General features: G+C 46.2%; 1 protein-coding gene across 3 annotated transcripts; it reads right to left on the minus strand.

Moving 5' to 3' along the window:
- Positions 1 to 248: 248 nt before the first annotated feature.
- LOC123514783 (homeobox protein araucan-like) lies at positions 249 to 18,562 on the minus strand. Of its 3 annotated transcripts, none has more exons than XM_045272946.1 (6): positions 18,405 to 18,562; positions 6,552 to 6,745; positions 5,233 to 5,348; positions 4,814 to 4,970; positions 3,975 to 4,146; positions 249 to 3,367 (listed from the first exon to the last, which is right to left on the minus strand). In XM_045272946.1, the coding sequence occupies exons 2-6, from the start codon at positions 6,738 to 6,740 to the stop codon at positions 2,772 to 2,774; spliced, it is 1,230 nt and encodes a 409-aa protein (XP_045128881.1). In that variant the 5' UTR covers positions 6,741 to 6,745; positions 18,405 to 18,562; the 3' UTR covers positions 249 to 2,771. The 3 variants fall into 3 exon arrangements, with proteins under 3 accessions (XP_045128881.1, XP_045128880.1, XP_045128882.1); XM_045272945.1 differs by lacking the exon at positions 18,405 to 18,562 and adding an exon at positions 18,057 to 18,300; XM_045272947.1 differs by lacking the exon at positions 18,405 to 18,562 and adding an exon at positions 16,424 to 16,774.
- Between the last annotated feature and the right edge of the window lie 384 nt (positions 18,563 to 18,946).

The raw sequence follows: 18,946 nt of genomic DNA on the forward strand, positions 1-18,946 counted from the left end.
CCTTCAGTATTGGGACACATTTTTACCTTGAGATTTGCGTGCGATTAGATCATTTTATTGACAGTAGCAAGGGTCTATGGAGGTCAGAAGATTAACGGCTAGAGTCTTCACTATTCTGATTCCTTCATAAATTCCTGGAGCTGTATAAAAGCGTCAAATAGTAAGAAGAATATTGAAGCACGTCATGGTACTGAAGGGGTTAAAGCATTGTACGTACTACCACGACAAGGCAACAGAGTCCACCAGGGTTCAGTGTAATTATCACAATCATTTATTTGTTCAAATATCATCTTTATAATACAATATGTACAAAAAAATCACTTTTATAGGAAATTCTTAAGTTAGGTAACACACGGCGTCATCTCGAAGGTGGCGGACAGCAAAGGGCGGCCCACGCACGGGTTGTGGTGGTGGTGGTGGTGGGGGAGAGGCCCAGTGGGATGAGAGGACAGTGAGAACCACTCTGCCTCCCCACGAACGACCGGGAGAACGAGTGAAAAGGAAGATGGTGGTAAAAGTCTACTGCTGTCCCTGATTCTCCGTGTGTGTGAGGGTGGGTGTGTGTGTGTGTGTGTGTGTGTGTGTGTGTGTGTGTGTGTGTGTGTGTGTGTGTATCTCGCAGCACCAGCCACCAAGCTCCCCGTCCTCCTGACCCCTTCTGCCGCAGCAACACTATCAGGTTCTCCCTCAGGCAGGAGCTGCATCAACGCGTTACTTTCTGGTGGGTGGTGGGTGATGGGGAGGCGGCGGATGCGTCTCCTCGTGCCTCACCCTCAGGGGCCTGCGTGACGCTTGACGAGTCTGTATGCAAGGTGCGGGTGGGTGAGGTGGAAGGGGTGTGGAGTTGATGTGGACGTGGGCGTGGATGTGAAGATGGAAGGTGGGGGGGGCATAGGAACGGGAGGGAGGGAGAGGGAGTCGGGATCCGTACACTTAGTGCTTGAAGTCGTGCAAGGATTAATCTTTTTACATACAGTACAAGTGTAGCCAGGCACAGTTGACTACGCTGACACATCATCCTTACTGGCACGTCCTCGCCAGCGTGACCACCTAAAGCGGCAGGACAGTGGCCCTCCTACACAAAAAGTCGTCAACATCCGCATGAAGAAAACTTAACACATTCCCTGCAACACGTGAACCACCGTGACGTAACATTGACACACTTTACTCAGCCGAAAATAACTTGCAGGTTGTACAATATTCTTCCTGGCAAGCTAAAACCTCATCTCACTCATCAGTCAATAGCTTGTGCTTACTTTTGTTTCTTCGGGACATTTGGCACGCGCATAACACGCTATGTGAATGAATTTGGCACGAGGGAAGGGACGCCGCCATGGCACTTGGCTGAGACGAGCCTCCACGTGATCCGCGGTGTGGTGAGGTAACTTGTTAGGGTGGTGGTAGTGGTGGTGGCGGCGGTAGCGGTGGTGGTGGTGGTGGTGGTCTGAGCGGTGGCTAGGGATCGATGTAGCCGTCCACAAGGGTCATTCCCAAGCGTCACACCACTTAAGAAGGACGGCCTGGCAAGGGACGCGTGTGATGCTGTGTTGGAGGCGAGATCAGTTCAGTGAGTGCTGAGATGACGTGACGTTAACAGCTGCTGTGTCTGACCTCCACTTCAGAGAGAGAGAGAGAGAGAGAGAGAGAGAGAGAGAGAGAGAGAGAGAGAGAGAGAGAGAGAGAGAGAGAGAGAGAGAGAGAGAGAGAGAGAGAGAGAGAGAGAGAGAGAGAGAGAGAGAGAGAGAGAGAGAGAGAGAGAGAGAGAGAGAGAGAGAGAGAGAGAGAGAGACTCTTCAGCATTGTATTCATCCTCATATACTTGCAATCCAAAGATCTCCACAGTTCTGTTCACACGAGGTGTTCCCGCGATAACTATTTTTCAAGTTTTAATTCTTGTTCCATTTGTCTGTGTCACAGTCGACCCATCCACCTCACCCGCCGCCCGCCCTGCTCCTCCGCCCACCACGCCACGCCCTTTGGTGCCACTGCTCGCCTGGAGTTGATATGTTTGTGTTGCTGCACCACCACCACCACCAACACTCTTGAGGTACACAAGTCTCTCGGATTATAACAATGATGATAATGCTTATAATAATAATAATAATAATAATGATAATAATAATAATAATAATAATAATAATAATAATAATGATAATAATAATAAAAATAATAATGATAATAATAATAATAATAATAATAATAATAATAATAATAATAATAATAATAATAATAATGATTATAGTATCAATAATGAAATACCGATAATAATAATGAAATTATGATATATAAAGAATATTGAATTCGTAAACGTAGCGTACAGGAACATACTAAATTAAATATCTTTGGCGTCTACCGTAATACAGTTGCTGTCCGTCGGAAATAATAGATAGCTGATTTCGTAATTACATCTAAAGAGAAAAGTTCTCCATTGCAACTATTTTTGTGACAAGTCAGTCAGCGGCACTGTGGCTTCCTCTCGCCGGTCGGTCAGTCACGGGTCCACCCCTGCTGCCCTCCCACACTGGCCCCAACACTCCTCTCGCGGCCTCTCTGGTGGCACCTTGTCCCCGGCAAGCTGGGCGCGGCACCCTCCCCCCGTCACGGAGACTTCTGACGGGAGGCTGGGCCACTTTGGTCCTTATTTGGTTCAGTTCTGACGAGACAGCCTTCGCCACGCGAGCCACGGTGGGCGGCGGGCTGCGACGAACAGACTTAACATAGTCCTGACACTTTCAACACACATGGGAATGGGTGTGGGTGGCGCGGGAACATCACACGTCCTTGTCCATCGGGGTGCGTGGCTCTGGTCGGTGCGGCTCCGGTCGAGCAAGTTCGTGTCTGAGCAGGTCACGAGGCAGGTCACGGGATGGCTCGGGCCGGATGGCCTCGGGGCGTGAAATCTCTGGTCGCGTGAGGTCATGTCGGGAGAGGTCGTGGACGAGGGGACTTGGGGCGAGCAGGCTGGCGGTGGTCACGTCAGTCAGGCTGACGGGAGGGAAGCCAGCCGCCAGGGACTTGCTGTAGGAGTAGGAGAGGAGAGACTCGCTGACGCTGGGTGGAATGTAGGGGTAGGAGGCGTGGGGGAAGAGAGGGCGGGAGTAGGGGGACCCTTCCAGGTGTAGGCCTCGCGCCATCCCGCCGCCCATGATCTTGCCCGCCCCAGCACTCAGACCCCCGAGACCGCCGGCACTTCCGCTGCCAACGGCACCCGACGTGGCCATGTCCGCGAGCGACCAAATGCGTGGCTTTGGGTGGGCGACATCAGTGGGCGGCACCCCAGGGGAGCCAGCGCCAGTGCCTCCCGCCCCCGCGCTGGACCGGCCGCTCTCAATATCCTTCTTGTCCTTTTCTCCATCGCTGAACAGAACTGCGGCAAGCACAGCGGAGGAAGAGATTAGTAGGGAAACAAAACTACCGGCTTATGATACCGATGTAAAAAGGTTATCTTAAGATAAACCAGCTTAGTTACATGCGCCTCCTGTTTACACACACACACACACACCCACACACCCACACTTTGAATAATAACAATAAAGTACCACTCTTACATACCATCACCATGGCCTCCGCCACCACTACCGCCACCACCACCACCACCTGCGCTGTTACAAAACAACAAAACAAACTAATTGGTAAAAGTAGCGCGACTACTACTTTGGAAACAGAACAAAATCCCTTGCCGACCAGCATTATCACCGGGGGTGTGAGAAAGCTGCCAGCGACAGCACCACAGAGGGTATTCCCACAGCTTGATCCCCCACTTCCAGGGCTTCTGTAGTGGGGGCGGCACGTTACTTGCTTATCGTCACATCCACGGGTTGTCACTACTACTACTACCAACACACTGCGGGCTTCCTGCTTACCACTATGTATACTACTGTTGTTACTCTTCGGGGGCTTTTCACACTTACGCAACCCACTCACAGACTAGAAAGAGAGAAAGAAAGAAAGATAAAAGGTAAATAACTACTCACTGTCTTTATCGTCCTTCTTATCGTCGTCATCTTTATCATCCTTGTCGTCAATCTTATCGTCGTCCTTGTCGTCGTCATCATCGTCGTCGTCGTCTGTCTTGTTCCTCGGCTCCCACGTCATCTTGTTCTCCTTTTTCAGACGTCGGCGGGCGTTTGCGAACCACGTGGACACCTGCGAGGAAAAGGAGGAGAGAGTAGATGAGTGAAGGGAATGAATGATGACTGGGTATCATTTAGTGCCAGCAGAAAGCGACAGAGGCGGCGGAGGAGGAGGGCGGGAGAGGCGAGGACGGATGAGAGGAGGAAGGGGAGAGGAAGAAAGACGAGGGGACAAGGATGACGACAACGGCAATAACAGAGAGGAGGATGACGATGAAGAGGAGGAGGAGGAGGAGATGGAGGAGGAGAAGGAAACGGGCGAGGCGGATAAGCCAGGATGAAGCAGAGAGGAACAAGAGGGGCGTGGTGGATCAGAAACCCTACAAGCGCCGTGTCTCCGCATTCCCTCTACCCCGCCAGCCACCACCTTCCTGCCGCTGCTCCCCTCCCTGCCTCTCTGCTCCACCTCTACTCGATATTCTCGTACACAATAAGGTCACTTGTGTGTTGTAGAATGCCCTTAGTAATTACAGTAATCATCCTAAAGAGACACACAGACACATGGTAGTCACTATTCCTATTAATCACTACATGAGTTTCTGAAGCTGTATAAAGTCACCAAATAGTAACCAGAATGAATATGGAACCGTGTCCCAGTACTTGAGGGGTTACGCATCACCGTTTCAATTCTCCATCCTTCTCGCCACGCCTGCACCACAACAACACCTGTTACAACCCACCTGCGTGAGTGTCATCTTGGTAATGATGGCCAGCATGATCTTCTCGCCCTTGGTCGGGTACGGGTTCTTCTTGTGCTCGTTCAGCCACGCCTTCAGGGTTGCTGTCGCCTCCCTGGTGGCGTTCTTCCTCCGGGCGGCGTCAAGACCCACCCCGTACCTACGCAAACGAGGAAGAAAGAAAAATATTACAGACCGAACGTGCGCGCTAAACACGGGGTAGCGACAATAACTTACCTCGCTGCACACCAAATTAACCTTAGAAAAATCCACTTCAGTACAATTGACGAGGTGACAGAATGAAAAACTGTCCTCATAACCAAGAAATAAGATTAATGAAAACTATTGATCAGATGAATTATGCAAATTATTGTCCGCGTCTGTATGCACGTCGCCGAGGAGAGGTGAAGGCAAACACTCACCCGGCGAAGGGGTAGGAGGCGAGGGCGGTGTCGTAGGGGTAGTACACGGACGGATAGGGCCAGGTGGGTGCCATCGGTGAGGCTGCCAGGGAGTCCTTCAGCTCCAGCCCTGCCGCCTGGAGGAGGGAGAAAGGCAGAGCGTGAATACTGTGGTGAGACTGACGTTCTAGTCGCTTACTAATGCCGCTGATATACAAACGACATTTCTAACAATAAATAATGTCTGTATTAAAAATGTCTCCAAGCGCGAAACTAAATCAATGGTCACGGAGCTCACAATTTTACTCTAGCTAGTGTCTACGTGGAAGTTCTTTGAATAACACCTACGTAAATCAAAGAAAATATCAGAAGTATATCAATTATTCCTAAGGCCTCCAATTCTCAAGTCTGGAAATAATCGGTATAGAAGTGGTAAGATGCGAACAAAGGCGGCTTCCGTGAGCAGGGATTTCTGTCTCGCTGTTAGCTGCTTTGGTGTTGTGTCTTCTATGAAACAGCCGCTTAACGATGCACATGCACGCTCAGGAGCACACACCCACACCCACCCACACACACACACACACACACACACACACACACACACACACACACACAGAAACAGCTTAAGAGCACGTCACTCGCATGAAACAGATCAATAATAACAATGACACCGCTACTACTACTACTTCTATACTACTACTATTACTACTACTAACACTACAACTTTTACTTACTCTTGTGTCCCTAACAAAAAATAGCACGTAACTAAGCACTAAGCCTCAGTAACATAGCCGTAACCTGCCACTAAGAGACCAGAGGACAACACACTGGATAACACAACACAACACAACACAACACAACAACAACATGCCGAGTTCACAACACCGGCACGTCATCTCTAACACATATGAACCAGAGAGAGAGAGAGAGAGAGAGAGAGAGAGAGAGAGAGAGAGAGAGAGAGAGAGAGAGAGAGAGAGAGAGAGAGAGAGAGAGAGAGAGAGAGAGAGAGAGAGAGAGAGAGAGAGAGAGAGAGAGAGAGAGAGAGAGAGAGAGAGAGAGAACATATCCTAATGCAATCCTCACAGAGAAAAGACAATAAAACATAAAAATAAAGGTGAATAACAATAAAATAAATGAATACCTAAATAAAAAAACAAACAAACAAGCTTTCCCTCCACTACGCTCACTCTACAACTCACTCTACACTTCACTCTACAACTCACTCTACAATTCACTCTACACTTCACTCTACACTTCACTCTACACTTCACTCTACACTCACTCTACACTTCTTCTATACTTCACTCCATTACTCCCACTCTTCACTCACTCCTTACCGTTGGGGAGTAGAAGGCGGACTGCTCCCCTCCCAGCGTAGGCAGGGAGTAGGGAGCAGGCTGGTCTGGGTAGGCTGCCGGGGAGTACATGACGGCTAGCGGGGCGTGGGGTAGGGTTGGCGTCGGGGCTGAGACCGTGGGCGCTGTGGGCGAGGGGCTCAGCTGACTGCCGCTCACTAAGGGGGTCATCCAATCTGAGGGTGAAGAGATGAAGAGGGTTATGCTTCTAATCACACGTGGAAGTACTGATGGTGGTGGAGGTGGTGGTTGTAGAAGCAATAGTAGTAGTAGTAATAGTCATAGTGATGGTGGTGATTGTGGTGGTGGTGGTGGTCGAAGCAGTAGCAGTAGTGGTGGTTGTAGTGGTGGTAGTGGTGGTTGTAGGAGTGATATAATAGTAATAGTAGCAATAGTGGTAATAATAACAATAATGATAAGAATGGTAATGATGATAATAAGACAAAAAGACAAACAAAAAAAGAAAAACATTAAGACAAATAACAACAAAATGAATGAATAAATAATTGCATTAACAAAAAATCTAGATAAATAAACAAATAAAATCGATAAAAAAAAGACGGGAATACCAAAAATAATAATGTACATAGAGTGAAATGAAGGAAAAAGAAAAGGAATAATAAGAAGGAGGGCGCTGATAAAAGTAAGAGAGAGAGAGAGAGAGAGAGAGAGAGAGAGAGAGAGAGAGAGAGAGAGAGAGAGAGAGAGAGAGGATTATGAAACACAGGTAGCAAAAGAAACATGTCTTCCTCCTCCTCTTCCTCCTCCTCCTCTTCCTCCTCACTCTCTGCTTCCTGTTATTTTTATTTACATTTATATACCTTTTACTGCAACTTCATCGATTTATTCAGCATTATTAATTAACTTCAAGGACTGCTCCCTCTCTTCTCCCCCTCTCTCTCTCTCTCTTACACATCACCACCACCGACACCACCACCACCACCTTCTATTCCTTCTCATACTGCTGCTTCTCTCTCTCTCTCTCTCTCTCTCTCTCTCTCTCTCTCTCTCTCTCTCTCTCTCTCTCTCTCTCTCTCTCCTCCTCTCTCCTCACCACTTGTGGAAGAAACTCGCCTACCACTTCACGAATAAATCTGAAGGGAGGGAGTCGGAGGGGGCAGTAAGCGAAGGGGGCCGAGCCAAGGACCCTCTGAAAACCATAAATTGCTTCCGCCTTGTTGGATCTGACAGCCAACCAGCTACAGTAGGACCTGGATAATGTAATCGCAGCTTAATGTAATCCCCGTTGGCCCTCCAGTTACACCAGGACGCGGCCTAACTGGAGCACGGAGGAGGAAGAGCACGAGAAGGAGGAGGAGGAGGAGGGAAAGGAAGGATACAAGAATGGAGGAGGAAGTTGAATCGTCCTACTCCTCCTGCGCCTCCGCCTCCTCCTCCTCCTCCTTCTTTGGTGCTATAGTTTTCTTGGGGGATTAATCAAATGTTTATGGTGCATGGAGACCAGTCCTGTGTGTGTGTGTGTGTGTGTGTGTGTGTGTGTGTGTGTGTGTGTGTGTGTGTGTGTGTGTGTGTGTGTGTGTGTGTGTGTGTGTGTGTGTGTGTTGTGCAGGAGGCACCAAGATAAATCGCAAAGGCGTGGGATTCTTGAAACCCTCTAATGTTTTCTGGAGAAAGAGGAAGAGGAAGAGGAGTAGGAGGAATATCTTAGTGGTAAAGGAAGGCAAGGGAGAGGCGCACACAAGTCTAAAGGGATGAGAGGGCACTGGAAAGCCTGTCGCTGTCCGTGTGTTGATAGCTCACCACTGAATTATGCTTGCGGGGATAGATTAAACAGAACTTGAGTCTACTTGTCATAACAGCCTTCGATAACGTGCGTATTACTAAGGAAATGACTGATTAACTCCTTCAATACTGAGACACATTTTTACCTTGATTTTTGGGTATGATTAGACGATTTTATTTGCATTAGGAACAGTCTGTGGAGGTCAGGCAGAAGTCGTTACTATTCTAATCCCAACATATGTTTCTGAAGCTGTATAGAATTGCCAAAATAGTAAGCAGATTGAATATGAAAACGCGGCAAGGTACTGAAGAAATTAAGCTCAAGATGCCGGAACAAGAAGAAATGGCAGGTAAGAGTGACACGTGTAGATTGTAGTGTGTGAGAAAGGTGTACCAACGCTTTCCTTCACTACTCATACGGCGTTCATGTTCACCTTTGTTTGTATTTCAGGTTGGTGAAGCATAACACACCCCGTCACTAGCAAGAAGATGCGTGGGATGTGACCTTTACGGGCTTTATGATGTGTTGTGATTGTGAAAAAGAAGAAAAAAAATTGCAAGAGATGGTGTTTTTGGTGGTGTGGTGTTTAGTCATGAGCATGGCGCGAGGTCTGTTGAGGAGTCATATTCTGAAGGTTACTTTCTGGTATGGACTGATGGTGGTGATGTCTTGTGTGCGTTCAGTCCTCGATAGAATGAGACTCACATATTATTCACGCTCTTGATTTACAAAACAAAGCAGCAAGCGAGTTATAACCTACTGCTCCTGACATTGCTGGAAAACAAGATGATGGAATAACGACATTGAATATTTGTTTGACGAATGAAAACCTGGTGTTGATGATAAGGTTTGGCTTGTGGTGCGTCGCGTATGTGTTGCATGGAAGACTTAACGCCCCAGTTCACCTCTCGCGTCAGACACACTCTAATCGGATAACAATGATATAAATAAGAAATGAACATTGGGTGAATATTGCCTCAAGTTTATCAATATATCACAGGAACTTGTATAATACTTTCAGGTACTTAAGTTCAGAGAAATATTATATAGAAATCATACATACACACACTCACACTCACACTCACACCCACACGCACACAAGCTGCAAGACGCTCCACCCATCACCACAAGCGTCATTAATTGTCACACTGTACACTGTCCGCAAAAATAACATTGAGTTGCAGTGGTTCATATTTATTCCAGGACACACCGCCATGAATTGAGTCCCACAAACAGCTACCAGGACGCCACGTGACGCTGTAAAAACCCTTGCAACCCAAGCCTCGTGCATGGAAATAATTTTGTCCTGCTCTGAGTGGATGTACATAAACTATCTTTCTTGGTGGTGGTGGTGGTACGTCTTGGAGGAATGTAACTGTGTGTGTGTGTGTGTGTGTGTGTGTGTGTGTGTGAATATAGACTGCTATATATATATCGATTTTGGATTATTGAATTAGTTTTGATAACGAACACGAATGAATGTTGCAAATGACGCGGCGAGGCTAAACCAGGAGTACTTCTCACCGCCACGGCAATGTGTGGATGATGCTATAATGAAAAGTAATAGTAAGTAATAGTCACTGCATAAAATATGATTGAACTACTAGCATAATACTAGCAGTGCCACTTACACCATCATTATTATCATCGTCATCACCACCACCACCACCACCACACTATCTCCACCTTATTACAGCCGCCACCAACACCACCACACTGACCGCCACTGTCACCGAACACTCACACAGCGTTATGTATACTTGAAGGAGTGGCTTGTTTTTGAGTTGCTTTCTCCTGGCTCATTTCTTATTTATCTACTTATTTTTTCTGTTACCTACAAGTGAGCGCGCGCGCACACACACACACACACACACACACACACACACACACACACACACACACACACACACACACACGCTGAAGACATAGTCCGTCCTAACGCAAAAAAATAAATGTTTATAACTGAATCTTTAAAGGGTTATACTTCTTTTTCCACCTTGATGAGAGCAGCCAACAGGCGTCCCGTGTACATCAGTGGCCAGCACGGAGCCACACACGTGAAAATGGCGAGACATTGGCGTGTCCTAGCGGCTATTGTTTTTGTCACCTCCTGTCTTCAACACTGCCAGGCATGTTGACAACAATAATCTACTAATAATGATAATTTCATGAACACTGTAAAGAATACAACGCAAGTAAGTAAGCAATAACGCGTTTCCTTCACATTACGATAAAAAAAAAAACTTGCAAGGAACACAATGGCGGCAGAAAAGTAGTAATTATGAAAGGTTGTGCCAGGCAGGTATTCGCTTTTTTTTTTTTTCTAACAGGCTACCAAAGGATCGAGTCACGAGTCTTCGTGAGGAGTATTTGGTTTCACCACCATGGCCACCACTACTTGCACGACCAGCGTCACCGCCATCACCACCACCACCACGACCGTGGTACCACCATCACCACCACCACTATCACAATCACCAGGCCAAGGTAAAACATACGTAGGTCTCGTGGCATTTGCATTGCCTGGGTGATTACAAGAAAATATATCAGTGGTACTTAGATACACACACATACCACACACACACACACACACACACACACACACACACACACACACACACACACGCGCACACACACACACACACATATACCCGCTATATATATATATATATATATATATATATATATATATATATATATATATATATATATATATATATATATATATATATATATATATATATATATATATATATATATATATATATATATATATATATATATATATATATATATATATATATATATATATATATATATATATATATATATATATATATATATATATATATATATATATATATATATATATATATATATATATATATATATATATATATATATATATATATATATATATATATATATATATATATATATATATATATATATATATATATATATATATATATATATATATATATATATATATATATATATATATATATATATATATATATATATATATATATATATATATATATATATATATATATATATATATATATATATATATATATATATATATATATATATATATATATATATATATATATATATATATATATATATATATATATATATATATATATATATATATAATGTAATATAATAAATAAGATAGATATATGATAGAGAAAATAATGGGGAGTGGTGGAAAGTTAAGTTCCTCGTAAGGCCGTGGACGCTTCCCGTCAGAAGTGAGGGAGGTGGGCCGCGGCGAAGCCTCGGGGACCGATCAGCGTGATAAGCTTTCTCGATTACTAGTGATAATTAGATGTTGGCCAAGATAACAAAGAGACAGGTGAGACGAGTTTCTTTCGCTCCCACCTTCGCCCTGGCCGCCTCTCCTCCATTAGCACCTACAGCCATAAACTCTGGAAAACCTCGGCGCTTTTTTGTGCTTGTTTTGAGCTGTCCCGCGAGATCAGAGAGCTGTTGTGTGTTGGATTCCTGCTCTGATGCTGCTGGTGTGTGGATAGCGGCGGCAGCAGCAGCAGCAGCAGCAACAGCCTCACGCTCCCTCTCCTACCTGCCAATACCCGCACCGTAATTGTTTTATATCCGAAAATGGACGGCAAACGATGACGATATTTCACCGCGCGTCCCGCCTCGCCTCCCGGATACCGCGGACGTGTTGGCCGGAGTTATGATCCCAAATTCCCCTTCATTACGGGCCGGGGTAATAACAGGTTGGCGTGGTTATAAACAAATGAATAACAAGAACGCCGCCTCGATCTGGAGAGGAGTCGGCTGTGGCCATAAAATTTTAGTTCCTCTACAGGTCGGCAGGTCAACTGTGTCTGGCTTCACTCAAAGGGATCCGACTCCTCCACTCTCCCAGAAGCATATAATTAGCCATTTAGCACGTCTACCGGGCAGCCTCCGGAGCTACTGTTTGCTCGAGGAGGAGGAGGAGGAGGAGGAGGAGGAGGAGGAGGAGGAAGAGGAACAGCAGCAGGAGGAGGATGAGGAGGAGGAGCGGTTTATGGCGAGGGTCAGACAGGAGAGTTACTACGGTGATGGAAAGTCTGATTGGGAAGCTGATGACGGCAGTGATCGTGAAGCTGTGAGCCAGGTGGTGGTGGTGGTGGTGGTAGTGGTGGTTGTGATGTAGATGATAGTGACGATGATTGTGACAATGAGGTTAATGGTGCTAATTATGGTGAAGTAACTGTATTAGTATAAAAAAACAATAATCATTATAATAGCGGTAATAATAGGTACTAGTGATAATGATGATGATTACGATGATAATAAAAATAAAAATGATGATAATGATGATGATAATAATAATAATAATAATAATAATAATAAAACAATAATAACAATAATGATATTGTTAATAATGAAGAAAAAATAATGATAATAATGATGCAGTAACAATAATAGTAGTAGCAGCAGTAGAAACAATAGTGGTAGGAATGACGATAATTATAATGATAACAACAACAATAATGATAATAATTACAACAACAACAGCAGCAATATCAACAACTCTAATAATAATAATAATAATAATAATAATAATAATAATAATAATAATAATATCAATAATAATAATAAAATTATCCTTATTAGAACAACATAACTCCAATTATTGAGTGATTTACTGAATATCGCGATAATATTCATTACTATAAAATGCAACAGATAAATGACAAGAAATTGTTGTGTGTGTGTGTGTGTGTGTGTGTGTGTGTGTGTGTGTGTGTGTGTGTGTGTGTGTGCGTCAATGAAATTACAATGGCGCTAATAGTAAGAAAAAGGTGACATATTAAGTGTGAAAAGCCACATACACCCACCCACCCACCCACACACACAGACAAACACACACACACACACACACACACACACACACACACACACACACACACACACACACACACACACACACACACAGCATTGTGACAAGTGTATAAAATGATGTGAGAGTGCGAAGAATGGAAGCACAGCAGGACGTGTGTGTGTGTGTGTGTGTGTGTGTGTGTGTGTGTGTGTGTGTGTGTGTGTGTGTGTGTGTGTGTGTGTGTGTGTGTGTGTGTGTGTGTGTGTGTGTTAGGGCGGCAGAGGAGACGACGCTGGTGGTGGCAACGACTGGGGAGGAGGAAGAGGCGAAGGACGAGGATGAAGAGGAAGAGGAAAAGGATGAGGAGTGGGTGGGAGGAAGTCCATTACAGCGAGGCAATAGCACACGGCGATCACCAAACAGGCCGGCTGGGCACGTATGAGTCTTAACACGGTGATAAGAGCGAGGAAGACCGTTGTCATTTCCGCTAATCTGTAGAGCATTAAACTATCTCGTGATGTGATGTTTACATGCATGTAATAACTTAATTGCGGCACATTTAAGGACATCAATTGGATAGCGGCGGCGGCGGTGGCGGTGGTATTGGTGATAGCGGCTACCACTTACTCATACACACACACACAGACACACACACATACACACACACATGCATGCACATTATCACTACACTTAGTATTACTTATTACATTCATATATTACCACGGCTTTTGTATAGAAATCAACACTAACACACCAATGCACACACACACGTACACACGCACACGCACACACGCAAGCATATGAATACATCGCCTTTCAGTATCTGTTATTAAATATTTACATTCATGCACATAAAAATCAGTTTCCATTTGTTTGCGAGACTTGAGACGTGACTGCAAGCCCAACAAAGAAAAATCGGAGCTTGGGTATCGGTGCCGCAGCCGCCGATAATCGATACATCATCTGAATATTACTTTTTTTGTTATGCCGATTTCCCCGCCCGGCGTTTAGTGCTGTCAGTTAAGGCCCTGGCGTCACTCCCGCTCCCAGGGCTGAGGCGCCACCGTCTGGCCGCCAAGCTGATCGAAATCCATCCCGCCAGCACGCCGGTCGATGGGTGGAGGCTGATGAACTGAAGGACCAAGCAGTGGATGAAAGTGAGAACGAGAGCATCCCAGTCGTGTCCTATCGCTGCTGCTCCGACGCGCCTCTCTGTGCCACCCCCTCACTTCCCTTCCCGGACCGAATAACAACAGTAGCAGCCTCACGCCGGTGGCCAGGCATCGAATCTAATTTCATTCTCCAATTACAAAAACAACCAATTAAAAAAAGAGGGAGGAAAAGCTAAAACACACACACAAACGCTGAAACATAAACCGGGACAATTACCCTCCAACAGGCGGACGGTAATGACCAAACAACGCAGTTAAATCTGTGTCGTTCTGATTTGCATATAAACAACTCTTCATCGTAATCATTCGCGCCCCGAGCAGCGCGGGGTGGCGGTGGTGGTGCCGCCCCGGGAGGGGAGCCACGCCGGGATCGCTAAATTGGAGATTAACTCGGGAGGCCTGACAGCGGCTTCACGCCCGCCGGTGAGGGGCGAGAGCAGGCTGGGTGGCAGGCATGGCACAGGCACAGAGGCGTGTGTGGGGCGCCCTACTCCCTTTCGCCTCCTTCGTCGGAAAGAGGTAGACGGAGAGGAAGGGTAAGAGGAAGAAAGGATGGCAAAATATAAGATGAATCAGGATCGATACACACTGCAGTCACATTTAGGAAAGATTCTTTTTCTTATTATTATTACATTACTATTATCACTATTATTATAATTATTATCATTATTATTATTATCATTATCAATATTACTATTATCATTATTATTACAATTATCATCATTATTGTTATTGCTATTATCACTACCACTACTACAACAACAACTACTACTACTAAAATAACAACAACAACGACTACTACAACTACAACTATCACCATTATCAATTAAGACCACCCTCACGCGGCAGGGTTAGCTTCATCAGGCCGCACAAGGGAACAGCGTCAGCTCGGCGTAAAATATGCATGTTGCACGCCGCGTCCACATATCATTAAGAGCAACAAATGCGAAATGTTATAGCTAAAAAAACATGAATCACAGCGGATATGCTTAATTAGACTGTAATTAAAAGTAAACACTAAATATGCCTGGCGGAGAGGGAAAAAAAGTTGGTGAGCGGCGCCCGGGATACCTGATGTGTTTCAATTTGCTTCCCGTGAGGCAGAAACAAGCAAACAATAAAGAGAGAAGTAATCGGCGCGTTTTCAGGTATAGATAGAAGAGCAGTGTTGAGATGCGACCCAGGCTGAAAGAAGAGGAGGAGGAGGAGGAGGAGGAGAAAGAACAGTGGTAGAAGTGGTCTAAAAAAACATACTCTCTCTCTCTCTCTCTCTCAACTTGTGAACAGGAATAAGAGATGAACGGTGTCAGCTGTGAATGTTCAACGATTCTCTCTCTCTCTCTCTCTCTCTCTCTCTCTCTCTCTCTCTCTCTCTCTCTCTCTCTCTCTCTCTCTCTCTCTCTCTCTCTCTCTCTCTCTCTCTCTCTCTCTCTCTCTCTCACTCGCTCCTGCGCTGCTGCTGCTGAGACAATAAGACACATTCGCCGGCGTTTAAGACATGGCCGGGGAGTGAAAATTTAGCGAGTGGCAGCAGCTCTTTGTCGGGGGCCGAGGGACGTGGACTGCATAATGACGGTGTGTGTCCCGCCGCCCTGCATCCAAATGAGTCCCTCTCGCTCGTGTGATTAATGTTTCTGCGTTATTACATGTACCGCCTGCATGCGACACTCCTGTGCATCGGGAGGGCGAAGGAACGGAGGAAAGAAAAGGGAAGGGAGGGAAGGAGGGAGGAAGGGAGCAAAGGGTGAGAGTCTCGCAGGGTCTCCCCGGCGCCAAAGGTTCGTTACCTGTTGACTGTTGCCTCTGATTTGTCACGAAGGATCAATGACGCGTAAATTTCTTTCCTAAATTAATTGGCTTTAGAAGCTGCGCGGGTCTTAGTTTATCTAGTGAGTGGTAACTTAATCTTGAGGTGATTGTATCCGCTGATTTATTGAGGTGTTAACAGTTGACTCACCGCTGGCGCAAGAAATACGAGTAATAAATATAACAAAGAATACTGTTGGCAAAGAAAAATAGCTGCGAAGCATGTCTTGGTGTGTTATACAGAGTATTAGGTGTTGTTAAAATACACAGCGATCGAGCACACCTGAATGACAGCTGTGGCTGAATCATGACTGGCGGAATCCGTAGAGTTCGCGGCCATTCTCCCCACGGGCGGCGGCAAGCACTCTCCGGGACTCTCCAGAGCACGGAAATAAACACATGTCAACACACCGAGAATGTCGGGCGGTGTGCAAACCAATAATTAAAATCAAGAAGCCTCTTGATCCAAAAAATACAGCGACATCGGAGTCAAAATCCTTACAATAACGTGAGTCACTTCCCGCTCATTCGTGGCGGGAGTTAAATAGCAGCGAGGTGAGAAGGGCGCTATGTCGGTCTTCCTTCCTTCCTTCCTACCTCACCCTCGCTCAGTCACCTCACACTCACCCACCCACCCACACACACACACACACACGCACACGCACCGTCACGTCCGGAAGTACACCTAACTGGTCCAGAGTCACCTGCTGTGGGAGTGCACGTTACCTGTAAAAAGATTCAATTATGACGGACAGAATCGTGTGTTTTAGGTGAAGGGCGTACGTGGTATTTTCAGCCTGGCTTTATGAACGGTGTACCCAGATTAGCACTGCCTCAATTCTTACAGCACGGAAGCCTCTCCCCTCACCGCGCTGAGTGATATGACGCGAGTGTTGCTTTGAGAGTGAGCACAGAGCGATTAGACACTTCAAAGAGGAGTGTACTGTGAAGGAGGAAATGTTTTTACTCCTCTCTCTCTCTCTCTCTCTCTCTCTCTCTCTCTCATTAACAAAGTAATTTCGACATTCCGAGTGTTAGGTTGCGGACACTAAGGTTGGAGGGAAAGGGGAGGAAGGGCGCGGTCATGTCTGCTTGTGATTGAGATGTGTGAGTGTGTGTGTGTGTGTGTGTGTGTTTTCTAGCGGTGACTTATACGCCCCTCTCCGCAGCAATTACACGCCACATCAAAATACATTAAACCACATTAGTGTACCTACGCGTGTTACTTGCAGTCAGTTTCTTCCATTGAGTTATCACATACAAAGACACACACACACACACACACCATAATCGCTCACACGGTAATATTTTTATTCACGCGTACAAGAGTAAACATTATTTCTTACTAGTGACGGATAGCTCATACACACACACACACACACACACACACACACACACAGCTGAGACGTTACGCCGCACCCTCACACCCCTTAATCCGGCACACCTGGACTATGTGCTCCCTGACACCTATCCTCTAGACTCTTAACTGTTATTTACGGCCACGTCTTTCGGGACTAAGCGGGGCGGGGCGAAGCAGGCACACGGACACACGGACGCAACTCACTGCTATGTCAAGATTTGGACTGTCATTTCAGGATGAGCACCGGTGTCATGACGTGACTTGTGGGGGGGACAGGGATCACTGCGTCTACAACCTCACCGTGATCAGATTGTTTATATCAGGGAATCAAGGAGACGTCTTAATAAGTAGTTTTAACGCCAAATTCATCTGATTAAAGACGGGAAACAGACTTATGGAAATGTAGATGTTCACAATGAATTAAGGGCTCAAGCATCACGGTGGAGGTTGTAACGCGGCCCGTGCCTCCTGTCCCCCTTCGTCAGCGCCCTGGGCCGAGTGTGGGGACTAATGACGGAGGCAGACATCCCTCCCTCTCTCCCTCCACGACACTCACACATTTCGACGAATTCCACCACTTTTCATGCTCAGCTTGTCACTCCTGGACCCTGGGCATCACCACGCACTGCCACCTCCTTCCTGCACCACGGGCTAACACTGCCAACAGGGAAAAGTAAAGTTTTCTTGCTCTGTCTCGCTCTCAGGGCGCGAGTAAACGGTCGAAAAGCCCCAAGGAGGCGGGAGAGAGGCTGCGTCCGACCCTCCACTCAGGCTGACTGCTGGGAAAAACTGGCGCTTCCCGACACTCAGTTCACCAAAACACTTATAATTCGACGGTGATCATAAACACCAATGCACAAGAGGGTTTCACTACAGTAAGTTTCTGCTGGAGAAATATCTTTACCTTGGGAGTAAACGCTTTAGTTGTAGATGTATGAACAAGTTGAACTTGTGGTACGAGTTGTAGGTGACTTGCTATCACCTCCGCTACATAGAGTTGACGCTGTAAAAGTGCGTGTCCTACAACGGGAACACGAGTGAACACTATGTAGTCCAACCATTTTTCTGCTACATCACCTCGGAGGCGGAGGGATAGGAGGAGTCTGAGCAACTCTGGGCGTGGCGAGGCGCGTCTCCACCAACCGGGACGCGGCGGCGAGGGAGTGTCGACGCAAGGGGAGGAGGGTGAACTGGAATTGACGAATGCCGTCAGGTACAAACTAAAGTTTTCTTGCTTCAGATCCCTAATATTCGAAAGTAGGGACCAGCGTTTTGTGGTGCACAGCGAGGTCTTCCTTGAGTGTCTGCTGAGGTCACAATTTGAGGTGTTTACGACAAATAACACCTACGTCCACTTCCCTGACGCCTGCCGTGTGCACTAATTGATTGAGCCTGAGACGGAATCGATCGACAGAGGGCGCGCGCTGATTGGTCGCCTCTGGCCTA

The sequence above is a fragment of the Portunus trituberculatus genome, chromosome 38 (assembly GCF_017591435.1).
Source record: "Portunus trituberculatus isolate SZX2019 chromosome 38, ASM1759143v1, whole genome shotgun sequence".
Classification (NCBI taxonomy): domain Eukaryota; kingdom Metazoa; phylum Arthropoda; class Malacostraca; order Decapoda; family Portunidae; genus Portunus; species Portunus trituberculatus.

Bases quoted from the DNA above. Each gene is read 5' to 3' on its own strand.
- LOC123514783 (XM_045272945.1), bottom strand. The intron at 5,349-6,551 runs GTAAGGAGTGAG...TCCCTCCTCCAG, and splicing joins CCGCCTTCTACTCCCCAACG to GCGGCAGGGCTGGAGCTGAA. The intron at 4,147-4,813 runs GTGGGTTGTAAC...TTTTCCTCGCAG, and splicing joins CCAAGATGACACTCACGCAG to GTGTCCACGTGGTTCGCAAA.